Source organism: Apis cerana, linkage group LG6, assembly GCF_029169275.1.
Source record: "Apis cerana isolate GH-2021 linkage group LG6, AcerK_1.0, whole genome shotgun sequence".
In the NCBI taxonomy this organism is placed as follows: Eukaryota; Metazoa; Arthropoda; class Insecta; order Hymenoptera; family Apidae; genus Apis; species Apis cerana.
This window is the reverse complement of record NC_083857.1, coordinates 2,359,092-2,379,818: the sequence shown is the minus strand read 5'-3', so window position 1 is coordinate 2,379,818 and position 20,727 is coordinate 2,359,092. Positions and strand designations below refer to the sequence as shown.

The window sequence follows — 20,727 nt, the reverse complement described above, 5'->3', positions numbered from 1 at the left end:
AATCGGGTAAAGAGAAGCACTGAAACTGACGGCACTCCCGAAGCCCTATTACATAGGGTGGCAGCGGCCACTTAGCTAGTAAAATTTTCAGTGCAATCATCGCGAGCTACGATTGACGAACTGATAGTGTTCTCTTGGTCCAAGGAAATATGGTAAATCTTCTATTTATTGTTTAAATCGTGGATGTGCAAAGGGCAGTGAAACATTACGGAACTTTATTTAAATTATGAAAAAGAGAAAAATAAAAAATTTGTGTGGCATCAAGGATCTAATGTGTTCATGATAAAAGAGATGTTGAATATAAATAAAAATTGAATAAGGTAGTGATTTCACGTTCGGTGTTTTTTTCTTTTTTTTTTAAATATTTGACCTTTGCACAACCAGGAATACAGTGTTTAGTTGATAATTAGTTTGTTGGATGATAAGATATAAAAGATTCCTAAATTGTATGTTTATAGTAAATTTTTGGATTCAATTTCTAATTGTCAGTTGAGGAAAAATTTTGTTTAGCGTATATATAATGCAACAGAATCGACGTTTTCGAAAAGTACAATGATACGATATAAATCCAATTTCTTAAGATATGTCGATTTTTGTAAATCTTTATTAAAATCTGATATAAATTTTATTGTATAAATAATTATATAAATAGTAATTTCTGACAAATATCATAGTTTTCTTTACTTTTTTTTTTTTTTTTTTTTTTAGCATTTGTAAACAAGCGTCCATAAATTTCCTTTTAATTTATTAATATTTGCTAATTTTTATTTTTATTTTGTAGTTTGTAGAACTAGTTTTAGTTTTGTAATTTTGTGTCATTAAAAAATAAAATTTCAAAGAAATAAAAAACTAATATAAATATATAAAAAAAATTGTTTTTCAAAATTTGTTGTCATTAAATTTTGTGTCATTAAAAAATAAAATTTCAAAGAAATAAAAAACTAATATAAATATATAAAAAAAAATTGTTTTTCAAAATTTTTTGCTACTATATTGTATAAGTTTAAAATATTAAAAATATTAAAAATAATTTTAAATCTAACATAGCAATTAGCAATATTTTTATTCTTAAAATAGAAATAAAAAATGATTCTTTTATTAATTAAATTATATCGTAATATTTTTATGCATTTTCTAAATCTAACGTAATAGTCATTTTTATGGAAAAATCTTTCTATTTTCAAACAATTTCAATTTCTTTGATTTATTTTTTTATATGTATATTACCATATCTATTTTCTATATAAATTAGTTAAATTTCTAGAAAAAAAAATTCATAATGATTGATCTTTTATGTCATTAAGAAGGATATATATGCAAAATTGGAATACATTTGCATTAATTTTGAAAAATGCTGGAAATCATTATAGACTGTATTATTATTTTTTTAAATTTATTTGCTCATAAGAAACAAATATCTGTTTCAAGCGTATCTTTCTATTAACATAAATGTTATAATATCGTTTTTAAAATTAATAAAGAAAATCTAATGAATTGTCCAAACAATTTTTTTACTACCACATTAATAGTACACTATAGATATAAACCACGTGCGTCAATATTAAAAAGATTAGACTATAACTAATAATTGGCTTGTTTGTGAAAAACTGATTATATATGACGAATGTATATTGGTTTTTTTCTTCAATCAAAAAAAAAAAAAAAGAAATTGACGTCATCGTGGAATTAGATTATTGTATTTAATGAGATAATATATTTTATAAAACTAAATTTTTTTTATAAGATAAATTATTTAAACTCAATAATAATTATAGTTATACAATTAAATAATTTATTTAAACATTTTGATATTTAAAAATGACCATTTATATAATATCTATATACAGATATTATCGAAATTTATTTGTAATTTACGATGATAACATTTGATTAATTTTAAGTAAGTCATAATATTGCTATAAGAAAAAAAGTTAACGAGTTGAGAAAATTTAAGCAGAAAAAATATTTATTATTTTTTTAATTATTATATCATTACAGAATTTGAAAATAATAATAAAAATGGGTTACGTGCTGGTCATTTTTACTCTATTATTGATGATGTGGGCATCCTTGGCTCGGATGCACGAACTTCCAGTGCAATATCCACCGTGTTTCTTCAACCCCCTTTGTACTTGCTCCAAAGCCATTCCTGATTTGGGTATAGTGACCTGTTACAACGTACCAATGCCGCGGATACCTCTGCCAATAAATTCTTCCAAGGTGTTTATGCTACAATTGGAGAACAATGGATTGATGTTCTTGCAACCACAGTTTCTCATGAACACAGGTATATAAATCGAGAATAATTAACAACGTGCGAAATAAAATTTTAAAAGAATTTTTTTTTTTTTCATATCAAAATCAATTAATTTTTTCACGATATTTTTTCTAAAAATAATTCAAAATGTAAATTATTCATGATCTCATTTCATTATATTTCATTATATTATCTTATACTAGAATTATGGAAAAGATCGTCGATCAGAGAAAAGAATAATACGTGTAGGGATTAAAGAGCAATGACCGTGTATCGTCGATTATGTTACTCTGTGCATTCTTACGTAGGATGCAATTCTTACATTCACGTCATTCTCTCAGGTCTGTACAAACTACGAATCAAACATAATCCCTTGGCTGACATCCCTGACGAAGCTTTCCTAGGGCTTGAGAGATCGTTATGGGAGCTCGAATTACCCTACAATCGGCTGGAAAAAATTCCTAGCAAGTCATTCAGACATTTGCAGAAATTACAACTTCTTGATCTAACAGGTATCCTCTCTTCTTTTCTTCTTCTTTTTTTTTTTAATATTTTTAATATCACCTTCGAAAAATTTATGATAGAAAATAACAATAAATACTATTTGATCGATAATGGAATAATACGAATCCTTTGTACATGTCGAAAAAAATATGTAAAAATATCATATTAAATACCAAAATGAAAGAATCATTTATTAAATTCAATCAACGAATAAGTGTCTACTGTTCAAAAAATTAGAATTATTTTACAATTTTCAACATTTCTCGTATTTTTTAGTAAAATTTTTTTTGAACGATATTTGTTTAATAATTTTTATTAATTATCACGTAGCAATATAACTCTTTTACTTGTTTGATGTATCCAATTTATATTAATTTATTACAAAACTTAAAATTTACTTCTTTTTTTAAACACTCTTACATAATTTTTGTCTTAATCCTTTAACAGATCAAGAAATATTAATCCAATTTAATTATTCATTGTTCGAGATTCGAGAATTCAAATCTTGCATTGGCTCAATTACTTATCATACAAATTATAAACGATATTTTCGTTATATACAGAAATTTTCTCGTTCATACGCCCCATTATAAAAAAATAAGATAAAATATTATATAATACGAATTATTAAAATTTGTAATTAAATTCCGTCCAGACTATTAAATTTTATTTAAAAAACACGAAGCAATATTGAAAATTGCGAGTGATTCTAATTTTTTTTACCAGAGGTTGCAAATGCAAGAATTAAAATTTCTTTTAATTATATATATCGCAGCAAATAAGTGATTAAAAATCTGAAAGAGAGAAAAAAACACGAATGATTTCGATCTCCTTTGTATAGGAAACAAAATATCAAAGATCGCCTCAGACAACTGGCGTGGTCTCGAGAATTCCTTGCAAAAATTGCGATTGGGGCGTAATGCGATCGACAAACTTCCAGCAGACGCGTTCGCGGGTCTCACTTACTTGGATATGCTCGACCTACGTGACAATAATCTGAAGGAAATCGATCCTTCCGTATTCAGAGATGGCATGGCGCATCTGATACATCTGTATCTGAACGGAAATCAATTGACACACATACCTTACGCGCAATTATCGTCATTGAAGCGGATGAAGGTGTTAGATCTTAGCTATAACAGGATATCGAAAATGTTGAACCCCCAACTGGAGTCAGAAATCAAGGGACTTCAGATGTCTCTCGATATATTGCGTCTGGATTACAATCAAATCGAAACTCTGATGTCTCGTGATTTTCAGCACTTTTTAAAAGTCAACAGGACTTATTTGGATGGTAATCCTTTAACGATGATCGAGGTAGGATTTCCAAAATATTACAATTTCGAGTTTGCTCGAGTATATTTTTTAAATGCATTCCTTTTAATTACGAAATTCTTGATTAAATTTGTATTTTAAAAATTTTAGAAATTCGACAATTTGTCCCCTTTGTTTTATTATTCTAGAAAAGCATCTTATTAGAAATTTGAATCGAGTATGTTTTAGGAGGGTACGTTTAGAGATTCGAGAATACGGGAACTTTATTTGAGCGATTGCGATCTATTGGAGATCGATTCATCTAATTTCGTTGGTTTGGAATCGTCTCTCGAATTGCTGGATCTCTCGGGAAATAATATTACGTTACTTCCAAGTCCTATCTTCCAAGAATACGATTTTCTACGCACTTTAATCTTCCGTGAAAACAAGATTCAAACCTTTTCACCGGGTAAAATAATATAAAATTATTTATATATAATTCTGCAAATAATTTACTTCTTCCAATTCTATTATTTTCAAAACGTGCCTAATGCACGTCTTGATGCTTCATCATTTTTAAAATTAATATTAATCTTAATCCTTGTATATTTATATATGTCGATTCTGTATTTGTTATTAGCCGAAGTATTTAATGGTTTCCAATATTCTTTGTATAATCTGGACTTGAGCGGGAAAGAAAACAGCGTGGTGTCACTTCAAGATCTTCGACAAATGAGGAATATGCGATTCCTTTCTATCTCACGAATACCAGAGTCGACGTTATCCCCAGATAATTTTATGGAATACGGGATGGATATCAAAGAGCTTCGTATTGTGAAAAGTAATCTGAACGCCATCAAAAGTCATGCTTTCATGCATGTACGTGGAATCAAATATCTGGATTTCTCTGAAAATTCGATATCCACAATAGAAGACGAAGCTTTCTCCGAGGTAATTCCATTTGTTTTGCAATATTTTCTTTCCAAAGGGTTTGAAATTCAAGTATATAAAATGATATTATTACGTGTTATATATGCTATACATAATTGTTTATTCTTTCTTTGCGCTCTCAAACTACCAACTTGCTAACCGAGCAACCATACAAAATCTTAATCCAAGATTCAGTTAATTTAGCTTAATATTTAATTGAACTAGATTCGAATCGTATTCCCAAGTTAAAGATCCATGGATAATTCCGATAGAAGGCTTCTATTATAAAGAATTATATATATAGAATTATGTATAGAGCAAGTAACAAACTGTATACATATATGAACTTCATATTATTGGAATTTGAATTTTTATCATAACGAATTAATCAAATGAGATTTTTGTTTACTTATTATATCATTTAAACGAAAAATTATAATAGAAAAAAAAAAAGAATAAACTTTAATTTCTCATCAGTTTCAAATTTCCTCAGGTCGGCCATTCGCTTCTAACATTGAGAATGTCTCACGCTCTATCTTCTTCCGTTTCTGAAATACCGAAAGCGCCATTTAAATTCCTGACGAATCTACAACATTTTGATTTTAGCAACAATAAAATTAAATCACTACCGGACACGTCTTTTCATTTTCTGAAGAGGATTAAACGAATGGAATTGCAGGACAACGAAATCGATAGTATCAGAAAAGGGACTTTTCAGGTACAGAGTATATGATTTTTCTTTAATTTAATTTGTTTCAACTCAATTTGTTATCGATTCGACCAAAATTATTAATATTACGTTTACTTAACGTCGGTAAAAATTAATTCAGGGCGATATACATTCCTATCTGGAAGAAGTGAATTTCTCGTTTAATATGATTAAAACGATCCAAACTCATACGTTCGTCGACCTGCCAAAATTAACTATGATAAATTTAGAGGACAACGCTATAGATAAAATCGAGAGGAGAGCATTTATGAACATGAAACTGTTGAAATATATTAATTTGCGAGGCAACAAAATAAAGGATATCACGGATGAAGCCTTCCAGGTAATATTATTGAAATTTATGTAACGTTTCACGATAATATCGAATAATCAGGTAAAATTGTAATTATTTAAATTGAAGAATTTACCAGATCTGGAATATCTTGATCTCGCGTATAACGATCTGATCGAGTTCGATTTCGCTTCGTTCGACCAAGTAGGAACGTTGTCGTCGTTCAAAGTGAACGCTAGCCATAACGAAATCCCGAAATTATGGATTAACAGTACCACATTCACGCCACCGACCACCAGTAAGTTTATCGTGGAATTTCTTTGAACTAATCATGTTTAAACGAATTTTTTGTAAATTTTATAATATACGATAGAAATCGAATGTTGTTTTTTAATTTAAAATAATAATCTTGCATCGATGGTGCACGCAAATATCAGACGCATGGATTAGAATTCAAGACTTGCTTAATTAGAATTTTAATTTTACATCGCATTGCAGTCGGCGGAACAATTCAATCGAACATCAAAGTTCTCGACCTCAGCTACAACAATATATCCGATATAATGAAGTATTATTTCAAGCCAGTGGAATTCTCGTTAACACATCTCTATCTGGCTCATAACCAACTGACAAACGTAACTCAAGGTGTCTTTGGAAATATGCCACACTTGCAATGGCTTGACCTTAGTCACAACGAACTGATGGAAATCGACTTCGATTGCTTCAGAAACACGAAAAATATCCAAGTGCTCTTCCTTTCTTGGAACAATATCATGGACATCCCAGCAGAGGCATTTAGACCATTGAAGAAGCTAAGGATCATTGATCTTTCTCATAATAGGCTGAGAACATTGCCGGATAATATGTTTTCCGAAGCTAATATCGAGAGTTTGGATCTGTCTCATAATCAATTTATGAGATTACCCACAAAAACCATGTCTATCTCAGCAGCTGCTAGTTTATCCATGTTGGATTTGTCTTGGAACACTCTCTCGGGAATCCATACTACTGACGCCATATTTAGATTACGAGTCAGTTTGATATATTCTAGAAATAAATTTTAATTCATGAATAAAATATCAAATGAATAAATTCATTATAAATTAGCTTTTAAATAATTTTATCGTCTTATACTTTTTTTCTTGAAAAGTATAAGGTGTTAATATATATTTGTGGAACATCTTCGAAGGATTGATTCTAAAAGTTAAAGTAAACAAAAAAATCGATACAAACGAGACTTATTTATTAGTTATTGAGGTTAGATGAAGATGAAAATAGAATGAGACAGCTTTACGTCAAACAGACATCTTGCTCTATCTTTGTCTGCTTTCATCCAATGCAAACTTAAATTTGCTTATAATTTAACAAATAAATATTTTTGCATAAGAACTTTTGTGTTCGTTTTAGCTTCTTAACTTAACTTTAAGAATTTAGACGATTCTCTTAAGAGTTTCATGAATATATTAATATCTGGTATAACTTAGAAAAATTTAATCGTTAAACTTTATATTTTCTTCAAAAAGAAATAAGTTATTATAAATGTATAAAAGTGAAATTTGTATTTCTTTAAAATTAATTCACACGTTAAAACACGAAAAAACAATTCGAATTTCTGTTCATTTCAGAGTTTGACATGGTTAGATTTATCATACAATCGATTGGTTAGGCTCGACGACGGGATATTCTCTGATTTATCATATCTAACTCATCTAGACTTGAGTCACAATAAACAATTACTTTTGGAATCACGTGGAAGAACATTTCATGGCTTAGAGGACTCGCTTTTATATCTTGATTTAAGCAACATTTCGCTTTTAAGTGTACGTATTATTTAAATATGTGTTTATTATATCTTTATTATATATTATATAAACACATTCACTGAAAATAATCTGAATTTGAAAAGAATCGTAATTGAAAAGAATATCTATATTTTTTAAAGGTGCCAGAATTGCCATTAAGACGATTGCAAACGTTGTACTTGGCACATAATGAGTTGGCATCGATACCACCGGAAATGGCATCGAATTTAACGTCTCTTCACTATTTAGATCTGAGTGCCAACGATCTAACAGTGGTACCATTGATCACGCACACTCTACCTGAGTTAAAAACTTTTAATTTAGCCGATAATCCAATCACGGCTGTTACCAATACTAGTTTCTTAGGTATCGCAGATAGCCTTGAGGAATTGGATATACGACGATTATCTTTATTGACATTCGAAGTAAGTTTCTTACATCAAAAAAATTTAAATACAATAGAATAATGAAATTAAATTATAAAATTAAAATATATTTTCTTCTATTAAAATCAAATTTTTTTTTTTTTAATTAGAGTGGAGCACTTTGTAAAGCTACAAAACTTCGTAAGTTATATATAACTGCTTACAATGGTGTGAAAAATTTTAATTTTCCCAACATTCTTGAATATAATCACGGCTTAAGGCATTTAGTCATTGATGTACGTGTGAAATATTATAAATAAGAAGTTATTCTTTGCTATTTTTTTAAAATTTTTTTTATAAAGTATTAAATATTAGCATTGATTAAAAAATTTTACATATTATTGTAGGTACAAAATGATACGAATTTGGAAAAAGAAATGAAAGGAAAGTTTCCTAATAAATTATTTAATATTACGTTGACAGGTCGAGCATTAAAGAATGTAGACTCGGATATATTGCGAGTATGTATCTAACTCTGATTTTTTTATTATTAAATGTACTCTTTAATGGACAAAAAGAAATAGAAGACAAATTCAAAAATATTGCAATAAATTATTAATTATTAACTCGATATAATTATTAGTTAAGAATTATAATCAATTAATTAAAAAATTGATTTTCATATCTATATCCTAGGGTATAAGAAATCCACATTTGCATTTTGGAATGTTCAACACGAGTGTGAATACCGTGCCTAAGCAAATATTTGATAATGCAGAATGGGTGAGAAATGTGACGGTTCATCTTCGCCATAATGACGTGCGAACGCTTCACAATCCATCTAATGGATACAAACCAGGCGTGCCAGGAAAACGATTTCTGTTGAAACTCACGGTGAGAGGAAGCTATTTTACTTGTGATTGCGACATTGGGTAAGTCACTAACTCTGTTATTAATTTATGTATATATTATTTTTTAATAATTATTATACATAATTATATTATAAATCGATATTATAATATCAATAATTAATAAAATAAACTTTTCTTCGTTCTAATTACTTATTTTTAATATTTCTAGTAATATTTACTTTTAAATTTTCGAGAAAAAATGTTTTTTATAGATGGATGGAAACCTGGCAGAGAAAACATAGACAATATCAAGAGGATCGTTGCACTACCTATAGTGAATTTAAAAATATCGAACGAGATGAAGAAGATGATGAATTCGATTGCTGGGACAATGGTTGGGATGACGATTTACGCGAATCATTTTGCTTAAATAAGAATAATATGTCAGTATTAGAAGCATTGAAAACAGATCTTGAATGTGGATGGGGAACTGCGACTTATATTCATACACCTCATTATCTCGTTGTCTTCCTTTTCGTTATTTTTGCAATGATTACTTATTAGATCTTACTTTTTATGTATTTGTATTTTATGTGATCACGATCATTCAACAAATTTCCTTTCCTCGAAATGCATAATAATTTGAAGTGCAAACATGTGATTTATCATTTATCAAAGTAAAGTTAACCTCTATTCTATTTTATTTCAAAAAGGAATAATGTATCGTGAATATGATCACATTTATTTGTCAATAGATATTAATTGTAGTTATGTTTTGTGAATGTAAATGATTATGAAGTTATATTATTACATATATTAAAGGGTTATTGAAATATTGGTAAATATCAATATTTATGACATATTTAATTAAATAACTATAATAGGTTAAGTACATCGTTTTAATTCCTTATTTATTTATCATCGTTAATAACAATTATTTATTGATGTATATAATCTAGTGATTAATATGAATATGATTATATTCACGATTGTTTATATTTAATATACTCTCTTTCGATAGTATTGTTTTATATTAAATAACATCAAATATGAACATTTTTTGAACATAATGAAATAATTTTAAATTGAATTTGCACTTTAATTAAATATATCAGAGGAAATACAAATTTTTGCACTTCCTTCCATTTAAAGCAGCACGCTTCGAATCAATGAGACTGTTGGATCAATTGTTCAGATACTCGTACAAAGTGACTGATTACGGATCGATCGTACTAGAAAAACATTTGATATGTTTTTTTTTTTCGATATACACGAATCCGTTGCATTAATAGGAATTGAAGTTTTATTCTTTGTTTATAATTATCGGTGCATTTGTTGCGATTGTTATACAATGTATAAATATCATGTAGTAACAGGATTTTTCTTTCATATTTTATATTATTGTCAAACTAAGAACTTGTAAAAAAAAAAAAAATTAGATGATAATTATGATAGAATCTTTAAAAAAAGTGAAGATTAAACAAAAAATATTTTCGAAATTTTAAACATTTCTCTTTTATGATTTTCCAAAAAATCTTAGCTTGACAGTGAAAATATTTAATATGTTTCACAAGTAATTCAAAACAAAAAATCGAATGTTTAAAAAACTGATGAATGATTATTAATCTAATGCATGATTATTATGATTTCAAAAAATAATATTACTAATCTAAAATTAATTCGATAGCAGAAATTTTTTTATTATCTGTTTAAAAAACAAAAATATTTCCTTTAAAGTATATGCTGTTAATGCATTTTTTAATAAAATTACACCGAATACTATGATATATGCTTTTATTATTTATAATATTCTATCCTCAAAAATATTATAATAATATGCAAAAAAATGATTTAATTAAAAGAAAATTATATATGAATATAAAAATTTCAAAGGATACATACATATGATGTTCTTTACAAGATTTTGATAACAATAAGTTAGAAAATAAAACTAAATTTGATCTAAAGATAATATAATGAAAATTTTTTAATTATACATGTATAAACAATTCTCAATAATTATAGTTTGTAATATCATTCAATTATACGTAAATATTATTTTCCATTAATAATAAAACATAATCTTTGCTACTATGTCAAATACTATGTGTACAATCGGTAAGATAATAAAACCGAATATAAATAATAGACATATATAAACACTGAATAATTCTGTTATAAATATTACACATTGAGTCATCATTTGCCGGAAATCCTTACAGTTGTTTATACTAATAACTTTGTCCAGAACAAATCGCAATAAATATAGGAATACCTAGAAAATGTGATTTTATCGTTTTTATCATTTATACATATATGTTTAAGTATTAAATATTTTATAAATATTTAAATATATATTAAAAATTTACAAATAATTGTAAAAAAGTATTACAAATTTTTGAATACTTTTTTTTTAAAATATTGTACTTTTTTTTATTATTTTTGAAATTAAAAAATATTTAATTTTATAATTTAGAATATACATATGTACATAACTCCATTAGTTATGATATAATTATTTATTGAAATGAAAAATTCATGAAAAACTATTAATATTAATTAAAATTTATCATATATCACTCAAAATAATTAAAATAAAGTAAAATAAAAGTATAAAATAATTTATGAAAAAAAATATAAGTACAATATATTATTTAATACTAGGAAAAATGTTTAAGAAAACATAATTTTAATTATTTTGAGTAGTGCAATTAATCAAACCCAATAAAAAAAATTTATAATAATTCAATTATTAGATAATACCTCCATAACAGGTATAATGTTCAACATGACGTACAATAATGCAAGAAGAGATCGACCTGTTGCTCGACCCATCATACTAATAAGAGCCAGAAAAGAATATTCTGTTCGTGGAATACCACAAGATGCTTGATAATTGACCAAATATTCACGAAAATTATACAAAATATTTTTGTTGTTATCAATTTTTGAAGGAATTTTGAAACGACTATCTTTGTCACACAAATCACGTAATAAATTCGTAGTAAAATCATTTTCTTTAACAAAAAATAAATTTAATATTTAATACATTGACATATTTGTTTCTTTAATAAAAGTTGTGATTAAATTTTATAACATTTACCTGTAAAGTTGTGTCGACAATACTTCGATCTATCAAAATCGGAAATACTATAAGGATTTTTCCATTTCCATTCAGTAGGTTCTTGTATATTTTCTATAGAATCTTTTATAAATTTTTCATCATATTTCCAATCGCCTGATTTTTCATCTAAATTTCCATCTGTTTTTGACTTTAATTTTTCACCAAAAGATGAACAATGATCACATGTTAACGAATTTATCGTGCATCGTTTTCTTATTCCACATTTTTCTCCTTCAAGAAACTATTTAAACGTACAACATATATATATATATTTTTTTTTAAGTAATTAAGATAAATGAGAAATACAATTGAAAAAAAAGATAGAAAAGATAAAAAAAGAATATGTATATAAATAAAAGGATATCTATCTGGATTATATTATTTTTCATTTACTTGTTGATTATGAAAAAGACATTTATTTTCCAGATGCAATTTCTCATTATAATCAGACTTTGGTACAAAATCGAAATTGTTCTGGTTCTGTGAATCGTTCATATTCAAGAAGCAGGATACACGATTGATCGTAGATTGATCACTTTCAGTACACATAATCTTGATTTTTCTTTTAATACGGCACAATACATGTACAATGTAACACCAGTTATAATTTGTTCTTCTTGATCGTAATAGCGGCGTAAATATTAATTAATTTTCATTTCTATTCATCCTGAGAGGAGATGTTTGCTTTGAAAATGAAAATACGATGAAATTATCAATTGCACCTAATATCACTTGACAACATAGTATATATACGAGATTCATTTAAATTCGATTATTTTTGGTTTCGTACATATGTAGATTTCTTATGTTCCTATACATTACTAAAATAAATGGCGCACAAATTTACATACTCGTTAGAACTTTATTTTATATATTGTCATGTGACTAACAATAAGACAACCGACAACATAGAGTACTTTTTTAAGAAAGCCGCTGATTACAAACGTTTATACAAATTCATTCCCAAGTGTTATATGTATACGTATCTATATATATTCATATATATAAGGTATATCGAAAATCATGATAAAAGTCAAAAAAGGATGATTTTATGTGAAAAAATTTTTAAAGACTTCGTTTTTGAGAAAATCAAGTTTGGAATATCTTGTCAAGTACTTTTGTCAAATAAACTTGATTTTTTCGAAAACTTAGTTGTATAAGAAATTGTTATTCTACATACATATTTGGATATACTTTTATACAATAAACAGCCTCATTATGACTTGTACCACGACTTTCAATACACTACACATATATATTTGATACTTATGTATCAAGATAAAATGTGATGTAAAAACAAAGAGTTACATACAAACATGAAAGAAAAAAGATTTAGCAATCCTGATTCTGCTTTTTTTTTTGTAATATATAAAATGTCTTGTGTACAACTTGACGATAAACGTCAAAAGGGGTGTTTCTCGGCTTTTCCTTGCAGCATCGAGTACCAACTATAGGATTCACTAAATCTATGATACGTATATCTCTACAAATTCTGACCGATTATTTTCGGTCCATTTTCACACTCATCACAGTCGCGCATCTCACTATTATTTTTAAGCTGTATGCATTTCATTATGCTGCATCTCTTTCTGTTTTTACGATTAAAATTAATGAGATAAATTGTAGCAGCCAATTTGTAAAAGCTGATTTGGAAATGAAATAAAATATTCTTTTTTCATATTGATAATAAAGTGCAGAAAAAGTGCAAGTTATCAAACAACTTGGCAAGACTTGTTGAAATGCGTTAATTTGCTTTGGCGCCTTAAATAACACGGAGGTGCAAGAAAATTTCAAAGCATATTATCGCAAAAATTTGGTATTATTTTTTGTAAAACAATTCTAATTTTTTAACTTGGAAAATAAACATTGGAGGACAACGATTGCGAGGTATTATTAGAGGATAATTTTTTTCATTTTTTTTTTCAAATTATTTTACGAAAGCAGAACATTTCCACGCGTTTGCATAAATTTCGAATAAATACATCTTTATAGCAGGACAAAAGGATAGAATTTCGAACTCTTAATTAGAATTCAATATACTCTGAAAGACTGGGGAAAGATATCAAAGCTTTTATACACACTTATAACATGCCAAAACCTTTCGAATAATTGATTGCTTTTAACAGACGATCTTGTAATTTCTCTATTGTACTGTAATCTGGTAACAATAATACATTGTAGCATGTGTGGGCTATTGGTAATCTAAAATATAATATGTAACATTTGTTATATGATTTAATTAAAATAATATAAAATTATAAATTTTAGCTATTACATAATATTAAAAAATAATGGTGGTATAATATGAATTTAAATTTATTTAAAAAAAATTTACCTGTCAGAATCTGGACCATGTCTAGCAATAACCATTTTTAACCTTGATAAACCACCAACTGGCACTCTATCGCTTCCAGTAGTAAATTGAAGAAGTCTTCGTTGACTTTCCGGTGGTAGTGAATGTGCTACACGCCAGAAGTTACGTACTGCTTTGCTATCAACGGTATAACCACCTTCATATTCTGTAGCGGCTTCTAATTCCGCGAAATCGAAAACTTTGCTACCACAAACAAGCTGTAAATGGAACATTGATTAAAAATAATTCTTAATAAAATGCAATAAACAAATTATAAATAATATAAACATACTTGTTCGATTTCTTCGGGTCTAAAAAGTAATGCAAGCGGACTTTCATCTGTAACCATTTGAAATCCACGTCTGAATGCTTTAAATTGTCTTTCTACTGATTTATTAAGTAAAAAATCTGCATAGAGATCTACAAATTCTTTTTTGTTTTCTTGCGTTACAAATAGTTCGTCACCATTTTGTTTTAAATCATGAAAAGATATTGAACCAAAAACATCTCTATAGAAGAGGATATTATATGTTATAATATTAATTAAATAGGATTTATTCAATAATTATTGATCTAGTTAATAAGTTACTTGTAAGCTACTCTGAAAGTTTGCATAAATGTGTCTGGCATATCATCTCCGGTATAATCCATCAATTCCTTTAATGTTCGATATAGCGTGGGACTCCAATCTTCTAAATCAGCAAAACATCCTTTTCTACCAAGCAATTTTCGATAAACCACCATAGAGAAACGTACATCTAATATTACATTATTATATATTGCAAGACCAAGAACAACGCCTATTAACGTAAAATGTGCATCACTTTCAAAAGATGTTGGATTAAACCATGTCATTTGTGTATCTTCCTATAAATATTTTATATAAAATAATTTTTGTATTTTTAAATTATTTTTTCTTAGTTTATAATCAATAAAAGCTAAAAAATTACCTGAGTTGTGAACATGCCATAGTCAGGATTGAATATCTCCTCTACAATCAATTGAAAGAATTCTTTGGAAACTCCGCCTTCATCGACTCCTTGTTCACCTTCAAATTCAACAACTAATTGCTTCTTAAGATCAGATGGATTTTCTACAGCAATCATTTCCAATTCGACTAATGCATCATCTATTAAACGATCCCTTCTCACCTATTTTAGACAATTATTAATACAAGTTATAATAAAAATAGAAAGATGTACAAACCTTTAATCTTAAATAAGGGTTAGTTGGCTGTCCAACGACTGTTTGTAGAAAACTCATTCGACGTTCACTATACATTCTAATGCGATTATCATAATATAAACCGAGTGTTTTTGTAGCGGGAGTGAGGATAAAAGCATAATTCATAAAACTAAATTTCATAGGTTCTTCACTTTTATAATATGCAAAGTCCTTGTCCATTTCTATTGCATCACTAAGTGGTTCATTATAAAAATCAGTGAAAGGTATAAATGGTTTCCGTGCATCTAGTGCAGTAATTCCTAATTCTTTAGCTAATGGATCCTGTATATAAAATATAAATATAAAATACATATTATTATTGTTAAATATAACTGTATAACTATATATAAATTAATTTTAATAATACTTTAATTAATAATTTGTAATAATTCTTGTAATTTCACCTGAGGAATTTGTGATAAAGATCTTCCAGATTTGTCATTACTTGTAGATTCACCATCATCATCTATATTTAAATCAGGTTCATCTAACTCACCAGCTAACATACTTGCATAATATAAAATTTTCATAACTTTTGTGGGTGCAGTAATAGTGTCTGCATCTTGAACGCAATAATCTCGTGTAAAAGAACCTCCTATTACCTGAATAAATAACAATATTTCTTTATTTTATGTAAAATTCAATAATTCGAAAAATAATAATTTAATATAAAATTTTTCAATTTTATCAAATAACAATACCTTAACAGTTATTAATTCCTGTAGAGCTTGTAAAATACTTGGAAGTCGAGATTTACAATGTTTAGCCCATACACGTGCTAATTTAGCTTGTGCCACAATAGGAAAACAGCTCAGTGCTTTACAAAGCATATGAAGAGCAAGTTCTAAATATTCACTGTTTCCAAGCATAGGAATTTCAAATACAATTAAAAATACGTTTAATAAACTATCCATATTATCTCCTGGCATAATACGAAATACTCTCAAGTCTAATTCAATATTGTCTGCCAAAGTGACTAGTGCATTAACCAAAGCAGACTTAAATACTTCTCCTAAATATAAAAAAAAAAAAAGAAATTACATGTATTCATAATAAGTATTCAATATTTTTATTAGATATTATTTTACCTGGTAAGGACCAAAGAGCAGCAAAAGCTCTTCGTACAGCTGGTAAATCAATACTAGTATCATCATTGTTAGGAACTGTAGGTGATGGTTCACTGCTGTCTTCTTCTTTATCTTCTCCTTGTATAGATCTGATTGCTTCTTTATCCATGTCACCAGGTGGTCTCAATAAACTATCTGAAGCTCTATCAAGAAGTGCAGCCAAGGGAGAGTCATTTTTTACTGTTTTTTGAAAACTAAGACTCAAAGCCTTTGCACATGAAAATACCTCTCCCAATGTACGAATTAATAGTGAATAAGATCCCTCTGATTTACATCTTTCTATTATATCCAATAGTTTTGCTTCTGTAAGATATGGATCCTGTTTTCCTGTCGACAATAGAACAATTGTATACTTTATATTTTATACTTCATTATATTTCATCAAAATATTTAAAAATAATATAAAACTAATGTATACATCATTATGCAAATTTATTTAATTATTTTTATTACATTAAATTAGAAATAAATAACAAGAAATGAGAATTAAATACATTTATTAAAATATACATAGCAACCACACAAGAATTTGATAAACAACTATTATTAAATTTTTTGTGTAAAATATAGTTCTATTAAAAAATATTTTAAATTTTTGAAATATATTTTGTGTATCTTTCTTTTTCTAAATATTTAAGATATAAATTGAGTATTAATAATTTTGTAACAAAATGAGAACAATATCTTGTACAAGATCTAGATTGTTTTCTAGAAGATAATTTTTTTGAAGAATATTTATTTTTACGTTTTTTATTCATTCTATGTGTAAATGACTTTTTTACTTTCTTACGTTTTTTTTGTTTAGTAATTGAATTGTTGTTATAATTTGGAATACGAATTTTATATTTATTTAATATATTTAGAAAAGCTTTTTCATCCGATTTATGTAAAATAGAATTGGTATAATTTGTATTGAAAAATTGATATAAGTGATTATTCATATGATTGAAAGATAAATTATTTGAGTTTTTGTTTAAAGTTAATTTTTTATAAATTTCTATATCTCGTAATTCATTTTTGGGAGAAATTTGAAAACTATTATTTTTTAAAGTTTGAGATGTATAATGCATCAAATCATTTGTATCGACAGAAATATCCATTTTTACTGGAAGTGTTAAAATGTCAGTAGTTGAAGGAACAAGTTTTATGTTGGAATTTGATGCAATACCTTCATCCGAACATGTCGGATTCACACTTTTAACTGGTAAACTCTTAGCTAATGATGCTGGGCCAGGTTCTAAAGTTGTTCGAGCTACTTTACTAGGTTGTGTACCATCACAAAGTCTTGCTTCTTGCGAAAATAATTGAATAGCTTGTGCTGCAGCTTGATTTGGTGTGAGATTTGTTACCTGTTATATTTAAAATATAAATTCTATTAATAGTAAAACTTTTCAATGGAAAAAAAATGTTCACATAGTTTTTAATTACATACTTTGCCACTAGATGCACAATTTTGATTATCACAATCAGGATTGCCACATCCATCAGTTAATTGATAAAAATATCGTTCAATCAATTTTTTGGCAACTGCACGCTTCATGTCGCTGCAAGGGCTCTTTGCTCCTCCCCTAATAATTTAATAACAGAATGTAGGGATTACAATATTGTATTGTAATAGATATTCTAAAACAAAATAAAGGAAAAATTATTATTATGTAATAAATATATATTAAATATAAAATTTATGAAATTTTTTATAATATTGAAAAATTATTATAATATATAAAGAGTAATTACAGATTTTAATTAATATATTATTAATATTTGAACAATCATAACCTATAAAATTTGTTTGTGATATGAAATCCTTTTATAATAATTTGTATATATTTAAAAAGAATTAAAGTTTTATGTTTTGCACTTGAAATGCGCAAAAGTTCTCTTTTATATTGAGAACGAAAAAATAAAAATTTTGTTATAAAAATAGATACTAATTTGGATACTGTTAAATCACGATGTCAAAGAGTAAACAAAAGAAGTGAATTTAATTAAATTAGAAGTGGTTTTCAATATTTATAATTTATTCAATTAAGAACACATGATTGTGACATATTAACAATGATTTGCGATGTTGTCAGTTTAAGTAAAAATGACAGTTTAAAAAATAAAATTTTTTGAAGTTTAAATTTAAACGAATAGAGTCATATCAAAACAAAAAGTTAAAAATATTCAAAGCTTAGATTCGTTTCGATATTATGTTTCGCGATATGTGTAAATAAATCCTTGTTCTCAAGAAATTAGTAATAAAAGAAAATAGTGAGAAACAGTAATGAGAAAGTTCTAGACGATAAGCGCTACAGAATATCGATATGTACCTGGAAGCGTGATCTTCTCCAGGGTCCCCTTGGCCCTTGGCGTTCATAGACCGTGTATCTTCGAAATTTTGTCTTTCTTTCCGTTTATCGCGATAATAAAATCTCACCGCGATCGCTTTTTTTACTTATTCTACTATTTCGTTAACTACTTATACACTATATCACTAAATTTAGTAAGACTTTTTTATCGACAGATCCACGATACGATATTCGTGTTACGTTTTATTACTTATTACGCACTACTGTATATACTTTAAAATAGAATAAGAAAAAAAAAAGATAGAGTGAATAGATAGAAAAGTATTAGAAAGAGAAATAGAAGAAAAGAAAAAGAGAAAATATATGATATGCTTGAAGTATATTTGTCTGTAATTTGAAACGAATGCTTAATCGAGGTTAGGTAAACACCGTATACACGAAAATATAACATATAATGTTCGTCAATCGTGTGATTTGTTGATTCTGTTGATACACGATTTTTAAGTCAATTTTAAGACACTGAGAAAGAAAGAAAAATAATTATTTTGTGGCACTTTTTTATCTGCTGTCTACTGTTCAACACGGCCACGACCAGCTGTGACTCGAGATTTTCGATTAATCGAGCATAGTAATATTTTTCGATTTATCGATGAGTCGGTGATATCTAGTCTAGATCGTACGCAAAGCAAAACTGTATTTGTAATATTTTTAAAATTAATTTTTAATTAATATTAATATTGATTTTTATAAATCAATTCATATTAATATTAATTATTATTATAATTTGATAAAATTTTGTTTAATTAAATGATTCATTTTAAAATTAATATTAATTTCATTATTTTTTAATAGTATTCGATTTTAGTCGATTGGTATATGCATAAAAGCGGGATATATAAATATTTTTTTCATATATTCTAAATATATATATGTATATTTAAATTTGTTTGAAGAGATTTGTTTTAAAAATAAATAAAAGATAATATTCTTTCCATTGATTTACTTTTTTAATTAAGTAAATCATATGAAATAATTCATTTTTCAAATAATAACAAATGGAATTTATCTATATTACAATAATATATAATATATTTATATAATATATAAAATATAATATACAATATATAAATATATTTATATTTACTATTTTATTTAACGTTGGATTTAAATTATTTTATTATTTTATTTAAAAATTCTATTCATTTTTAATGCATTGATATTTACCATTATATTATTAAGATTCTAATTATTAATAAACCGGAGAATAAAATAAGATTAAAAAAAATTTTATAATAATTTTTCAATAGAAATATCGATATCGATTTTATACTAAATCTAATATGCATTATCATAAACGGCATTAAATGTAATTCTTTCACGAATTTGATAATGAGTAAATAAGAAATAAATTTAAAAAGTGAAGAATGATGATAAATTAATGGAATCTTTCGATAATTTTTATCGAATTCGAAATAAAAATTGAATTTTTGAAATGAGAGACAGAGGCGAATAGAAGATCATTAGTTCACGGGAAAAAGAATTTGAAATTATCGGTGCCAAGCAATGGCATTTGGTCAGACATGTGAATAAAGCCACTCCTACGGTCACACCTTCCTATATGTACGCCGACTGTATTTCATT

At 26.8% G+C, this 20,727-nt stretch overlaps 3 protein-coding genes across 7 annotated transcripts; 1 reads left to right on the top strand and 2 right to left on the bottom strand.

Annotated features, from left to right (window-relative positions):
* Positions 1–19: 19 nt before the first annotated feature.
* Positions 20–10,749, top strand: LOC107993489 (chaoptin). Of its 3 annotated transcripts, none has more exons than XM_062076002.1 (16): positions 20–152; positions 1,999–2,287; positions 2,599–2,769; positions 3,603–4,078; positions 4,265–4,484; positions 4,656–4,966; positions 5,439–5,663; positions 5,776–5,997; positions 6,076–6,244; positions 6,445–6,977; positions 7,572–7,766; positions 7,889–8,173; positions 8,284–8,314; positions 8,597–8,634; positions 8,810–9,045; positions 9,237–10,749. In XM_062076002.1, the coding sequence occupies exons 1-16, from the start codon at positions 150–152 to the stop codon at positions 9,526–9,528; spliced, it is 3,696 nt and encodes a 1,231-aa protein (XP_061931986.1). In that variant the 5' UTR covers positions 20–149; the 3' UTR covers positions 9,529–10,749. The 3 variants fall into 3 exon arrangements, with proteins under 3 accessions (XP_061931986.1, XP_016905412.2, XP_061931985.1); XM_017049923.2 differs by having other exon boundaries at positions 8,284–8,409; positions 8,521–8,634; XM_062076001.1 differs by lacking the exon at positions 20–152 and adding an exon at positions 1,042–1,900 and having other exon boundaries at positions 8,284–8,409; positions 8,521–8,634.
* On the bottom strand, positions 10,742–12,637 carry LOC107993502 (uncharacterized). Its single transcript, XM_017049950.3, has 4 exons — positions 12,482–12,637; positions 12,068–12,329; positions 11,728–11,981; positions 10,742–11,239 (listed from the first exon to the last, which is right to left on the bottom strand). The coding sequence occupies exons 1-4, from the start codon at positions 12,635–12,637 to the stop codon at positions 11,030–11,032; spliced, it is 882 nt and encodes a 293-aa protein (XP_016905439.1). The 3' UTR covers positions 10,742–11,029.
* On the bottom strand, positions 12,485–19,731 carry LOC107993501 (ubiquitin-protein ligase E3A). 3 transcript variants are annotated; one of them, XM_017049948.3, is made up of 12 exons: positions 19,108–19,731; positions 18,225–18,360; positions 17,961–18,141; positions 16,754–17,119; positions 16,367–16,677; positions 16,070–16,267; positions 15,648–15,947; positions 15,392–15,592; positions 15,031–15,308; positions 14,734–14,950; positions 14,424–14,659; positions 12,485–14,290 (listed from the first exon to the last, which is right to left on the bottom strand). In XM_017049948.3, the coding sequence occupies exons 1-12, from the start codon at positions 19,152–19,154 to the stop codon at positions 14,170–14,172; spliced, it is 2,592 nt and encodes an 863-aa protein (XP_016905437.1). In that variant the 5' UTR covers positions 19,155–19,731; the 3' UTR covers positions 12,485–14,169. The 3 variants fall into 3 exon arrangements, with proteins under 3 accessions (XP_016905437.1, XP_061931987.1, XP_028520441.1); XM_062076003.1 differs by having other exon boundaries at positions 18,225–18,415; positions 18,572–19,109; XM_028664640.2 differs by lacking the exon at positions 19,108–19,731 and adding an exon at positions 18,530–19,015 and having other exon boundaries at positions 18,225–18,415.
* Between the last annotated feature and the right edge of the window lie 996 nt (positions 19,732–20,727).